Genomic DNA, 14,308 nt, shown 5'->3' on the forward strand with positions numbered 1-14,308 from the left:
GGGCCGACCAGAAGCCAGGAGTTTCTTCCTGGTTTCTCATGTGGATGCAGGGGTCCAAGGACTTGGGCCACCTTCTGCTTTCCTGGGCCATAGCAGAGAGCTGGATCAGAAGTGGAGCAGCTGGGACTTGAACCTGTGCTCATATGGGATGCTGGCACTGCAGGCAGAAGCTTTACCTTCTATGCCACAGTGCCAGCCCCACATTGGTGATGTTTTTTTTTTTTTGAACAGAGATCCTGAGCCACTTCTCCAATTTCTGAAGCATGGTCTCTAAGGGTTTGGTCTGGAAATCTGTTTTTAAAAACGCTCCATGTGGTTCAGAAGCTTAGCCAGATTTAGAAGCATTTAAACTAGAAAACAGTTGGGATGAATCAATTAGATTTCTGCCTTTGGAAAAAAAAAAATCGGGCTTAGAGAAAGCAAAAGGTCCTCCTCTTCTAGGCTGCACCTGTGATTAAGGTTGCTGCCTTCCCAGCCCGCAAATACTCCTAAAACTAACCTTTTCCCTTCATTTGACTATGCCCCCCTCTCTATCCTTAGTCTTATTTCTTGTCATGTTTCATTTCTTAAGAGCCATGAGTATATTGTGCTGGCATTTCCTAGGCTCCAAATGTTGAGGAAAGACTGAAACTGCAGTTTAAAAAATTGCCAATGATAGTAAGCTTGAATTGCACTAGTTTTCCTTCAGTCCTTATGTCTTTTATTCAATATGATGAACTCTGGAGCTCTCCTCATCACTTTTGAGACGCCGGTTTCTCCTGGTTATCCTCTGACCATCCTATTTAAGCATACCCGTAGTCTCTCTTCCTCCATTGGTATCTTAAATGATGGCGGTCTCTGGGTTCAATTTAAAAAGCATAATCAGGTGCCTGTCTTTTGCCATTCACTCTTTTCAATATCTGTACACCCAGGGTATAAGAATCCTGCTTTTGTGTGACTTAGAATTCAGTCGATGGGGTTTGGGGGGAGGAACAAATTGGAGAGCTCACTATCTTCTGATTCATGATACTTTGGCATGAGGACTACAAATGAAGGTTTTTCCATAGCCACTGGGGGCTTCACTTTAAACGCTTTAGGTAGCATGACTATTCCTATGACATAAATATTGCTGTGTGCTGATGACTCTAATATCTATCAAAATCCAATATTACTGGGGCTTAGCTGGGTTTGAATCTTATGCGTGATAGCAAGCAAATTACCTGATCTTGCCTAAGGTCTACTCCTTTCTTTGCACAATCAGGATAATGACATGCAATGCATACAGTCATGGTAAGGGGGTAAATGAGACATGCCAAGTAAAGTTCTCAGCACCATATCTAGTGCAGGTCCAGTACTCCCTGCATGTTGGCTGCTGTTTCACTGTGCTTTCATGTTTTTAAATTTCCCCCATAACTGACTAACAACAGTACCATGCATTTTCACTTTTGGACTTCCAAACCTCTATTCATCTGATGCAACATAATAACTTCCAACTTTCAAACAGCTCTTTAATGTACTGAATATTCAAAAGATGGTGAAATGAAACAAAGAGTGATGCTGTTCTGTGTTTAATCTGTCACACACATAATATCATGAATTTATTAGCTTTCTAGGGATGCCCTGACAAAGTACCACACACGGGATGCTTAAAACAGGAGGAATTTATTCTCTGGCCATTCTGGATGCTAGAAGTTCAGCATCAAGGGATCAGCAACACCGTGTTCCCTTTGAGAGCTCTTGAGGAAAATCCTTCTTTGCCCCTTTCAGCTTCTGTGGTTTGTAGGCAATTCTTAGTAGTTTTTGGTTTGTGGCAGTATAACTTGAATCTGTTTGCATCTTCATATGGCCTTCTTTCTATGTGTATGTAAATCTCTTCCTTCTGTCTCTTATGAGAAAATCAATGAAGTAAGGCTCATTCAGTATCACCTAATCTTAATTATATTTATAAAGACCCCTTTTCTAAATAAGATCACATTGACAGGTATTTGATTTTAGGACTTGAACAAATTGGGATACAGGTCATCCCATTACAATGCACATATGCAATATTTAATATATCTTGGTTAAGTAAATGGCTAACATTTATGCAAGAATGAAAGAAGTTTTCTAATTCCATTTTGTATCTCATTTGAAACATTGTGTTTATGTGCAAAAACTTATATGACCCTAAGAGGCTCCAGGATTAGGTTCACATTTTTGCTTATGGGACCTAATGTAAACTGGACTCCTTCTATATACTCCACTTAAACTCATACTGAAACTCATACTTAAATCCAACTCAAGAGTTTGTGATGATCACTATAGACAGTCCATACTTTAAGCTAAGTGAATGTCAAATGATGCCTGATGCAAGTTTCTGTAACCCTCACTTCTGAGTACTCTGAATCATTTCACCTATTATTAAAGGCTCTGATGCACTCTGGCTTCTATGAATAATTATAGGCTTCAGCCTAAGGGATTGAAAGAGCTCTTTTCAGGGTTCATTCATATTTTATGAAGGAATTAAGTTGGCAGTGGGTTTTTTTGTATTGCCTTGCCTCTAACAACTGAATACTTGCCTTGATTATAAGAACCAATTTCCTTTTCTACCCTAGTTCTGGTTTCTTCAGTTCACTGAGTAGGCTAAGCCCCTATTGTGATAACCCAATCCTCCAAAGGCAAGGCCTATGTGCATGTGTCTGGGGCCCTACTCTTAGGCTACAAACTCAGAACTCTAAGACAATTGGCCCTGACATGTTAGGATATCTGAATAGCATCTATTCTGAAATCCCTTTAGCCACTCTCAATGGAATGTCACCACATTCCTCTAAGTCAAATTCTCTTATCCTCATCTCTCAGGGTCGAATACATTGGTATCTGCAGGGGACACATCCAGTGTTAGGTCAGACTTTCCTACAGTCTTCCCTGTCCTTCTGATGTTAACCAGACTCCTGTATGGCCAATTGCAAATATTGGTCAAAATGTAAATGCCATTCAAAAATATCTGCAAGGTCAGGTACTTCGTGGTTGTTCTAATACTGTTTCTGTTGATTTGTGTTGCTTCTACTGTGTGTGTGCACATGTGCCAGAACTCGATAAATGTATTTGCCCTGGGGGTAATGGAAAGATGTTCATATTCTGCTCTGATTATCCTTAGTGAATTGAGAGATCATAATGCCACTTTGTAAATGAAGGCTGAGCATATTGTTTAGCCAGTTTTCTAGTGCCCCCCCCAAAAAAACACTGTGTGTCACTACAATACTTCCATCAAAGTAACTAAGCATGTTGCCTATCCATATTCTTATTGTCTCAAGCACTGTTGAAACATAAATATCTTTGTAAGCCAAAATTAATTCGTTAGGCTATCAAGGAGTCTCCGAGCTCAGCAAACTATTTTGCCAACTGAAAAAATCATTTTGCTCTAGTGATGTTCAGAGTGATGGGTGATGAATAGGAAGCTCAGTAACCATGAGCCAGGACCCAACTGAAAGATTCCAGCTAATATCTATAGTTTATTTTTCATTTTGAAAGAGAAACTAAAATGAATACAGTCAGAAGCAGCAAAAGAGGCTTTTAGAATGATGACTTTTGAGTAAGAAAGTCATATTCCTTTGTTCTTATTTGTAAATTGAAATGATTAAGGCAGCTCAAATAGAAAAATATTTCAAAGTGATAATTAATATGTTAACCTGAATAGAAAATTGTTTTGAGGAAGTGCCCTAGAATTGAGAGCTAGGGCTTCTGAATCCCCAACAGAAATAAAATGCACATACCAAATATTCTCTCTTCCTCCTGAGCATTCAACATTCTTAGGATGGGAATTTGGTTCATCAGAGCTTGGAATGCTCAATACAAGAGAGTACAGTCAAAACAACTTCGACTGTCCATACTGGCTGTAAATGAATTATGTTAAATTGTGTGTGTTGTGTCAATGTTACACTGGGACTGTCAAAAGTGTGCTTTTTGCAAAATTGAGTGCCTAGTCTAAACTGACAAATTTAATCTATACGAAGTAGCTTTATAGGAAGTTGAATATGAACAGTAATTAACAAATCTTGGCTTTCATGCTTAACACTTCTTAATTTCCCTGATATTTTTCTATTTTTAACCATGAAGTTAATTGTATTTTCCAATTTGAGTGAAACCTTCTAATGATTAAAGGAAAGAGATTTAGGGGACCGGGATTGTGGTACAGTAGGCTAAGCCACCACTTGTGAGAGCACCATCCCACACGGGAGCACCACTTCAAATCCCAGATTCTCTGCTTCTGTTCTAGCTCCCTGTTAATGTGCCTGGAAAAGCAGCAGAAGATAGCCCAAATATTTGTTCCCTTGCCACTCACATAGGAGACCTGGATGGAGTTCCTGGCTCCTACCTATGGCCTGGTCCAACCTTGGTCATTGCAGCAATTGGGGGAGTGAACCAATTGATGGAAGATCTCTCTCTCTCTCTCTCTCTCTCTTTGTCACTTTGCATTTCAAATAAAATCTTTAAAAACCATGAAAACAAATATTTAGAAAATCATAAAGGGAGAACAAAGCCACTTAAAGCCCTAGCATCCAGAAGTAATGTGGCTCATTGTTGGCATTGTAACTCATTTTATTTCCAAGCCTTTAAAATTCATTTTGTGTGTGTGTGTGTGTGTGTGATCATTTATTTCTGATTTGACACTTACGTAACTTTTTTTATAGAACTCTTATTTAATATAAATTTCAAAAGTACAACTTTTTGATTATAGCAGTTTCCCCCTCCCATAACCACCCTCCCACCTGCAAACCATCCCATTTCCTACTCCCTCTCCCATCCCATTCTTTATTATGATTCATTTTTAATTATCTTTACATACAGAAGATCAACTTAGTATATACTAAGTAAAGATTTCAACAGATTGCACCAACAAAGTATAAAGTATTGTTTGAAGACTAGCCTTACCATTAATTCTCATAGTACAACACATTAAGGACATAACTTTTAAACATAAACATTTTCAAAGCTGTTGCCAGCTTCTTAGATACATTGCAATGATTTTATGATACATAATTTACTTATTCATTTCATGAGCATATAGTTCTTATTTTTCCCTATTCCCAATCAAGCTGCAATGAATGACTTTGTTTATCCTCTTTAGTGTGAGTTGCAAATGTTAGATAGGACTGTTCTGTTCCTGCTTTACTAAAAATGTGTACTGTGCAACTAGCATTCATTCTTTCCATTTAGCTCTTTTCTCTCTGTGTGTGTGTGTGTGTGTGTGTGAATCAGTAAGATGGCAATACTAACATATGGTAGTGTTTCCTGCTATTAATAGTAGAATAAGCAGGAAAATATTGCCTGCTATCAGATATGCTCTAGGCTTATCTTTGGCCCAATATTCCTTTAACAATCTGATATCACTGCAGGATGGAAACGTATCTCGGTAAGAAATCAGTTCTACCAGAGTTCATCCATGTAAGGACAGTGTTCTACTGCCTGCTGCTAGCAACATAGCACACAAGTAGAGAATAGAATGTTTGAAGCCATAAACACTATGGTATTTTACAAACTGTTTTATTAAGAAGCAAGTAGAGCTAAGTCACTGGAAATTGTTGTGTTTTGTGATATATTTCAAGCAATTTAATTTTCAGTAGTACAGTTGTTCATTCTTCTGGAAATTCAAAATAAATCTCATTGTGAACCTGTGAGCTATTGTGTATAGAACAAACACAAAAACAGTGACCCTTAAGGTCCTTTTCAAGTCTGAAGTTCTACAAAAATACTAAGATTAGGGAACAACATGTATTTTGATGAATAAAATGTTTTCAACGGTATTTTTTAAATATCTCGGCTACCTAATCCTGAATCCAATATGTTTTTTAAGTTTGGTTCATTTTTTAAAAAAATCCAAGAATTCTCCACTTCTGTCATTCCTTTTCTGTCTCTCCATACTCCCATCTATTAGCAATGTGTTTCTACTATTGACATTTAAATGTTGATATGGAAGCCTTTAATATGTTTTACAAAAGCTTGGAATAAGCATTGAATCAAATTACCTCAACGATTATATTTAGATATGGAAATTCTAGTAGTTCTATCAAGTCAGAAATGGTAGCTAACAAGTGTTTATTGTGTGCCAGCTATTATTTATTTCACATGTATTTAAATTCTACAGCATTCATATGAAGCAGAAATTATCTCCATCTTGGTACTGAGGAACTGAGACAGAGATGTAAAGTGCCCAGGGTCACATAGAAAGTAAACTGTAGAGTCAGGATTTGGACTCGGGCCTCTGGCTCCAGGGCCGCCTTCACCATTATGCATTATGTCCTCATTTATTTGATGGGTGAAGCACAAACCCAAGGAATATTTTTTCCCTTAGACAGAACTTGGCATAATTATTGTTAATCTTATTACTATTTAGACAAAGTAGAATTTAAAAGAAATACCCAGCTAGATGCCATATATTAACATAATTATGGAGAAAAACTGTATTTTACTATTAAAAACATGAAAAATATCACCAAATTAATAATACTTTTTAAAATATCTTTTTCAGCAATCTTGACACAGAGGAACTATGCGGTAAGTTTCTTTAAGACCAATCAAACTCATTACTTGTTTTAGAAGACAATATTATCTGATATTCATATATTCTACAAATCTTGAATTTAACATCACAGATTAGGAATTCTGGACCAGAGTAAAAAACTAAAGATTAAGAGATTTATATTTATCTGAAGTTTGTTCAAACACGTACTTCACTATGGAAAGAGGTGGACCACATTAATTTGTTCATGAAAGGAGAATTGTTATTCCAAGTGGTACATTAGTTTCACAAGAACAAATTTTCCAGCAGCTTGAGTATATCCTTAAATTGGTGTTTAAGACAACTTCATTATTCCCTTCACAATACACTGTGAAAATCCCTTTGTTACTGTTTTTGCAAAGCTGTCTCCTTGAACTACAAAAATAACTTTGTCCCACACCTGCGTAAATCCTTCTGGAATTGTAAATGTCACTTGCAAAGCAAGTGATTTGATGATGAGAGATAAATCTTTACAAATGCCAGGTTTAATGTCTTCTGCATTTATTTTCTTCATCTTTGTGGTTGGCAACAAAAGTCACAGATTAAGAATGTCAAGGGTCAATATAACTGAAATTTATTCTTCTTTATGGAAAATAGCATTATGAAACCACTCAACTTTACACAGCCATATTTCTCGAATACTGGAAAGTTTTATGTTTTAAGGTAAATATACAAGGTAATGCCTTTGTCCCAGTTTGATCTCCTCATCTAGGCTGTGTGAAATATTTTGATGGTTGCATATGAGTTACTCTGCAATTCCTAGTGGAACTCATATAGAAATTCCTGAGTATATTTCTTAGTGCTTTTTTCATGGCTTTGGTAAATTCTAAAACTATCTTATAATACTGAGGAATGGTTATCTGCCATTTCATCAAAGCAGCATTAACAGATGTCATACCCAGAACAAAATAACAGAACGCCAAGTTTCAAGGCAGCTGCTGTAAACAAAACAATTATGACAGTCACTAACCATGAGCTTCCAAATTTTCCAATGGTCATGAAAAACTGTTTTCTTGCTTCAATATAGTGTCTACCCTGGGATCAAGGAGAAGAATCCAACCAAAAAAGCAAAATATGCTTATAAATAAGCAGGTGATGCATTTGTTGATTATGAAGCACCAGTATAGAAAAATAAGGAAAGTTCTGCCACACTTCAACACACCATCAGGTGGTGGTACCATCCACATGTGGCTATTCTTGTGCTAGGTGGCTAAAAGTTCCCATATGGACCATTGCTACCAGACTTTATGCTGAACAATAATCGCCATGATGGTCAGGCTCTTTACAACTTTCTGCTATAATAAACAGAATAAATATTCTCATATGCCTTATTTTTATACTCTTTGATAGTAGTTCTCTATGGTAGATTTCTAGAAGTATAATTCCTTAGTCAAGGTTTTCCCAGTGTGCACATTCAGCAAGTGACTGGGGTGGGGTGTCAAGGTTGTCCATTTTTTCTAAAGCTTTTATTTAATGAATGCAAATTTCATAGGTACAACTTCAGGAATATAGTGGTTCTTCCCCCCATATCCGCCCTCCCATCCCCACTCCCATCCCGCCTCCTACTCCCTCTCCCATCCCATTCTTCATTAAGGTTCATTTTTAATTAACTTTATATACAGAAGACCAACTCGATTCTAAGTAAAGATTTCAATAGTTTGCGCGCACGTGTGTGCACACACACACAAACACACACTGTATAAAGTACTGCTTGAGAAAAAGTTTTGCAGTTAATTCTCCTAGTATAACTCATTGAGAACAGAGGTCCTACATGGGGAGTAAGTACACAGTAACTTCTGTTGTTAATTTAACAATTAACACTTATTTATGATGACAGTGATCACCCAAGGCTCTTTTTTCTTTTTTTTAAACTTTTATTTAATAAAAATTTTCAAAGTACAACTTTTGGATTATAGCAATTCTTCCCCCCAAAACCACCCTCCCACCCACAAACCATACCATCTCCTACTCCGTTTCCCATCCCATTCTTCACTAATAGTCATTTCTAAGTATCTTTATATACAGATCAATTTAGTATACACTAAGTAAAGATTTCAACAGATTGCACCCACACAGACAAAGTATAAAGTACTCTTTGAATAACACCAGAGGCTCTTGACATGAGCTGCCAAGACTATGAAAGCCTTTTGAGACCACAAACTCCATCAGTATTTAGACAGGGTCATAAGTAAAGTGGAAGTCCTCTCCTCCCTTCAGAGAAAAGTACATCTTTTTTTTTTTGGCCCCTTCTTTCCACCGGGGTCTCATTTACAGAGATCCTTCATGTAGAACATTTTTCACCACAATGTCTTGGCTTTCCATGCCTGAAATATTTTCATGGGCTTTTCAGTCCTACCAGAATACTTTATGAGCTGATTCTGAGGTCAGAGTGCTGTTTAGCAGATTTGTCATTCTATGAGTCTGCTGTGTGGACTGCTTCCCATATTGGAATATTCTCTGCTTTTTAATTCTTAAAAAAAGATTGATTTATTTGAAAGTCAGAGTTATACAGAGAAGGAGGGGTAGAAAAAGATCTTTCATCTGCTGGTTCACTCCCCAATTGGCCACAATGGCTAGAACTGTGCTGATCAGGAGCCAGAAGCCTGGTCTTATTCATGTGATCCCTTTGACACTTAATCCTATCCATATGATCAATTACATATTTAACATGAACATTTTAAAGGTTGTTCGTTCTTCACAGCTGTGTAAAAGCCTTCCTCTATGCATCCCCAGTCCCATGTAGACAGTCCTTGCTGCTGAAGTAGAAAAAGTATGGAGAGCTGAGGTGGGTTTTGTGATAATTTCAGAAAGGTGAGAGACCCATTTACTTCAAATGTCAAGGTAGGCCAAGCCAAAATAACTTCCTCAAATCATTCAGATAATTCTGTTTTCCTCTTCACTTTGCCTGGGTAGTTAACCTGATGAAAAACAAATTGTAGTAAGGTTTGAAGTTAAAAATATTCACTGGCTACCCTTAATTTTCTGTGTTGCTGGTCTGTTGTCACTAAGGAATACTGTGTTATCTTCTGTCTTCTCTTAAAGATACTTTAAATTGAAAAAAATAAAAACGACAGTGTACCTTCATTTAACGCTCTACAATTTTTCAAATTTGTCTTCTGTAATAAGGGAACTAGATAAGGAACTTACTATCTTTTTATTGGGAGAGCTTTGACTATGATTTTCTCAATCTTTTAAGGAACTAGTAGATGGGGCTTCCATTCAACAGAATTGCTGTTTATTAAATCCAGCAGTGTTATTCTCAGTCATGTTAAAATTCTCCTCCCATCTGTTCAAGAATATGTGTGGGGAGCAACTGGGAGCAACTCGGACTAGACTGTTACTGGAATTAAGACTTATTCTATGCATCTGCTCTCCCACAATACGGCGCTGAGAAGGAAGAAACAGCTTCTACACAGCTGCCTCCAGTTCAACCAATAAACTGTAGGACCTGCTCCTGATTGGAGGAGAGCAGCATACTCGGCGTGTGGGCAGCCGAGTTGGGATTGGTGGAAGAGGACTATAAAGGAGGAGAGAGACAACATGCACCAGGAACATCTATCTGAAGGAACACCTGTGCAGCCCCCAAGAGAGCCGGCCGGCGGTGTGCCGCTCCCCTGCGGAAGTGGGGAATGTGGCAGGGGGAACCGCCCTTCCACGGAGGTGGAAGGGACGGCAGCCAACCCAGGAAGAACCAGCAGCAAACCCGGGGAGGGCTGAGCAGACAAAAGAACAGCGCAGGGTCCTGTGTCGTTCCTCCACGAAGAGGGGGAGCGACATAATGGTGCTGTGACTCGGATATGAAGCCTAGGCAGGGTCCTGTGTCGTTCCTCCATGAAGAGGGGGAGCGACATAATGGTGCTGTGACTCGGATAAGAAACTTAGGAGGGAAGAAATGGGAAGAAGTGGGAAAATACCGGAGAGAGAGACTAGCAAAGAGCCTAGGGGAAAGCCGGTCGGAAAAGGTGCCGGAAGAAGCTATTGAAAGCCTAGGCATAGACTCGGATATGGACTGTGGGAAAGAAGTTAGGATTGAAAGAGAAAGTGAAAGCTTTCATAGACTCGGATGCAGACTATGGCGGGGAAGCTAGGAGATTGAAAGCGAAAGTGAAACCTGGAGGAGGCTTGGACTCGGATGCGGACTGTGGGGAGAGGCCAGGAGAAATGAGAGGGGAATATTGTTGTTGGAAGAAAAGTTAGGGAAACATACCGGGTAGAGAAAAATGTTAGGGAGGATGAAGCCGCGAGTGCAGGCCGAGGCGGAGACGTAAGCCAGCTTGGAATTCTTCAAGTCAGCCCGGGGAGCAAAAGGCGAAAATCTGGAACCAGAGGCAGAGACGTGGGCCGCCAGGTTGGAATTCGCCAGGTTAGTCCGGGGAACTTGGACTGAATGCCGGCGGCGGAAACGTGAGCTACGCTGTGTGATTCGCGGAAGCCGCCGCGTGCAGAGAAAGCACGGGGCGTGAATAGATAGGGAACGCGGGGCTGGCGCGAGGCCGTGGTGCAGGCGCGAAGGGCGTGGAGACCACGGAGTGTGCACGCGAAGCCGAGCCACGCAGAGCCGGGAGCCCGCCGCAGGGCGGGTGCCGGGAAGCCGCGCAGATGAGAGAAGCGCGGGCTGAAGCGACTCAGAGCCCGGAAGCTGCCGAGAAGCAGCCTCAGGGTGGGCGCCGGGAAGCCGCAGGGATAAGAGAAACAGAAGTCTAGAAGTAAAATGAGAGAAATAGGAATGCTGGCAGATAGAAGTAAAATAGGAGAGATAGGAATGCCCGGAGGTAGAGAAATAGAGAAAAGTAAGGCCTCCCCTCAACATGGCAATGAGAGAGCTTGGATTCGGTCTGCCTGATTAGGGAGGTGGTGAGCACCTGCGGGCGGCTAGCAGCTTATGCGCCGCAGGTCACCGAAGACAGGCACGAATTAACATCAATAAGTCTCCCCACAATACTGCAATGAGAAGGCTTGGATTCGGTCTGCCTGATTAGGCGATAAGCACCAGCAGGCAGCTCGACCAGAGTATGAGCTGCAGGTCACCGAAGATAGGCACGAACCAACGCCAATAAGTCTCCCCACAAGACGGCAATGAGAGGGCTTGGATTCGGTTTGCCTGATTGGTAGGCTTGTAAGCACCTGTGGGCAACTCTAGCAAGCAGAGCAGAGTGTGTACCGCGGGGCACCGAAGACAGGCGCGTATCATCGCCAAAAATAAAAAGAAAGGGGGATCTGTGGGGAGCAACTGGGAGCAACTCGGACTAGACTAAGTTACTGGAATTAAGACTTATTCTATGCATCTGCTCTCCCACAATACGGCGCTGAGAAGGAAGAAACAGCTTCTACACAGCTGCCTCCAATTCAACCAATAAACTGTAGGACCTGCTCCTGATTGGAGGAGAGCAGCATACTCGGCGTGTGGGCAGCCGAGTTGGGATTGGTGGAAGAGGACTATAAAGGAGGAGAGAAACAACATGCACCAGGAACATCTGAGGGAACACCTGTGCAGCCCCCGAGAGAGCCGGCCGGCGGTGTGCCGCTCCCCCGCGGAAGTGGGGAAAGTGGCCAGGGGGAACCGCCCTTCCACGGAGGTGGAAGGGACAGTAGCCAACCCGGGAAGAACCAGCAGCAAACCCGGGAAGGGCCGAGCAGACGAAAGAACAGCGCAGGGTCCTGTGTCGTTCCTCCACAAAGACGGGGAGCGACAAATATGTATTTTAATTTCCAGAGTGTAGTTTCATTTCTCATTATTTTGTGAACATAAAGTAAATATTTAAATTGGAGTCTAATCAAAGCCAAGTGCTTCAGTACTAGCAAGTGAAATGTCAATTCATACCCCACACAAATTCCCTCTTGTGTTTAGGAGGGACACAGCTTGATTGGCATGGAAAATAGATTTCATGTGTTCTCATAGAAGCCAATTAAAAACTCCAGATAATCTGAAACTTCCTGCTTTTGTGTAATTTTTTCATGTTGGACCTAGAATTTAAAGCCTATTAAAATATTGATTTTTAAAAACTATCTTTGGGGCCGGCGCCATGGTTCACTTAGTTAATCCTCCGCCTGTGGCGCCAGCATCCCATATGGGCTCCAGGTTCTAGTCCCAGTTGCTCCTCTTCCAGTCCAGCTCTCTGCTGTGGCCCAGGAAGGCAGCGAAGGATGGCCCAAATGCTTGGGCCCCTGCACCCACATGGGAGACCAGGAAGAAGCACCTGGCTCCTGGCTTCAGATTGGCACAGTTCCAGCCATTGCAGCCATTTGGGGGGGTGAACCAACAGAAGGAAGACCTTTCTCTTTCTCACTGTCTATAACTCTACCTGTCAAATAAATTTAAAAAAATTTACTTATGAAAGTAATACCTAACAACATACTATCTTTGAAGCATAACAATGAAGAATTATGTAAGTGTATAGGTTAAAATGTCAAGGTCTTTTTCTCACTAAAATGCCTTTTCCTGACACTGATATCTGTTAACTGTTTTGAAGATAACCTTCTAGACATTCCTAAGCATACATTGACATTAATTTTACATATATATTATATATACACACATATATATCACTATATGTGTATATAATTTTCTTCCATTGGTGAAGTGATACTGTGTGATCAGAGTAACTGCATACTGATCTATTTTATATAAAAGGCTGCAAAGTGCCCATTTGTGTTCCTTTCTCAACTCAATTGCTTTTAATGGATTTTCAAACTGTTTCCAACTTTCCACTGGCACAAACAGCAATGATGGAAATGTAATATGCATTATGCTTTCACTCTTATGTGAGTAGTTCTATATGGTAGATTCCTGAAAGTATTGTTTCTCAATTAAGGTTTTTAAATGTGCATATCCAGCAGGTTTATAGGAATGTCAAGGTTATTCACTCTTCACCTAGCTCTGAAAGCTTCCTAAATGCAGTCTTTAGCTGTATCTTATCACCATCAGTCAATACATAACTCAATTTTAATAAGGCAATTGTGTTTGAATTCTAGCAGTAAGGTTTTGATTTTGTATTTGTGCAATCTTTAGCTCTGATCTAAAGCAATCAGGAGCATAATCATTGCTTTCCTCTTATGACTGTTTTTATAACCTTACTATTTTTACTGAATCCTTTTGCACTTGGTAGCTAAGATTTGTGAGATATTTATAGATGGCTGAAGATTAATTGAAACTAAAGTTAATGCAGCTAGAATGTTTGATCTGAAAGCAGATTGTAAGAAAGCTTTGTGAGTAAGGTTGATATATCTAATAGGCTAATATCACCTCTTCTTCATTGTTACCTACTAAATATTCAACTATTTTAAAAGTTATGAGATCTATATATAAGATAATGAAATTGAGAGTATAGGAAACTTCCAGAATAAAAGCTTATTAGCTTTCTGTGAGAAGTTTCTTTTAGTAGCTGCACCAGCCTGCATTGCCAGAGCCCATGCAGTGGGAAGAAATCTGTGCTAGCAAGTCTAGTTGCTACGAAATCAGAAGACTGTCCTCTCCCAGGCTGTCAGAGCCCTGGCCAGCTACCTGGCGCATGACAGTTGTGATTTAGTTATAAAACAACTTTAGTAATACTGTACCCCCTCAAATTAACCTGTTATTTCTAGATTTCTGATGCTCCTATTCAGAAAATAGGGGTTTCTTGCTCTCTTACTCGCTCCTTCCTCCCAACCCCCCTGTGTTGTTTTCTATTTCCTGTCTGATCTACTTGAAGTTCTAACAAGGCAAAAATTGACAGGCTAATTCCAATTCATGAGAATGCTTTGTGAGACCTTTGTGGCAAATATGGGACTCAATAACTTGGAGAATTGAGGTAC

The 14,308-nt window shown here is 40.1% G+C and overlaps 1 protein-coding gene across 2 annotated transcripts in view; it reads left to right on the forward strand.

Moving 5' to 3' along the window:
• Window positions 1-14,308, forward strand: part of NECAB1 (N-terminal EF-hand calcium binding protein 1) — a 236,341-nt gene that overhangs the window by 92,580 nt on the left and 129,453 nt on the right. For both annotated transcript variants that reach the window (XM_002710683.6, XM_089335507.1), the window contains one exon: window positions 6,488-6,513. In XM_002710683.6, the coding sequence (XP_002710729.3) occupies window positions 6,488-6,513 (26 nt within the window). The remainder of the gene's footprint in view (window positions 1-6,487; window positions 6,514-14,308) is intronic.

This window comes from Oryctolagus cuniculus, chromosome 6 (assembly GCF_051225735.1).
Source record: "Oryctolagus cuniculus isolate XC-2025 breed Fujian yellow rabbit chromosome 6, ASM5122573v1, whole genome shotgun sequence".
Classification (NCBI taxonomy): Eukaryota; Metazoa; Chordata; class Mammalia; order Lagomorpha; family Leporidae; genus Oryctolagus; species Oryctolagus cuniculus.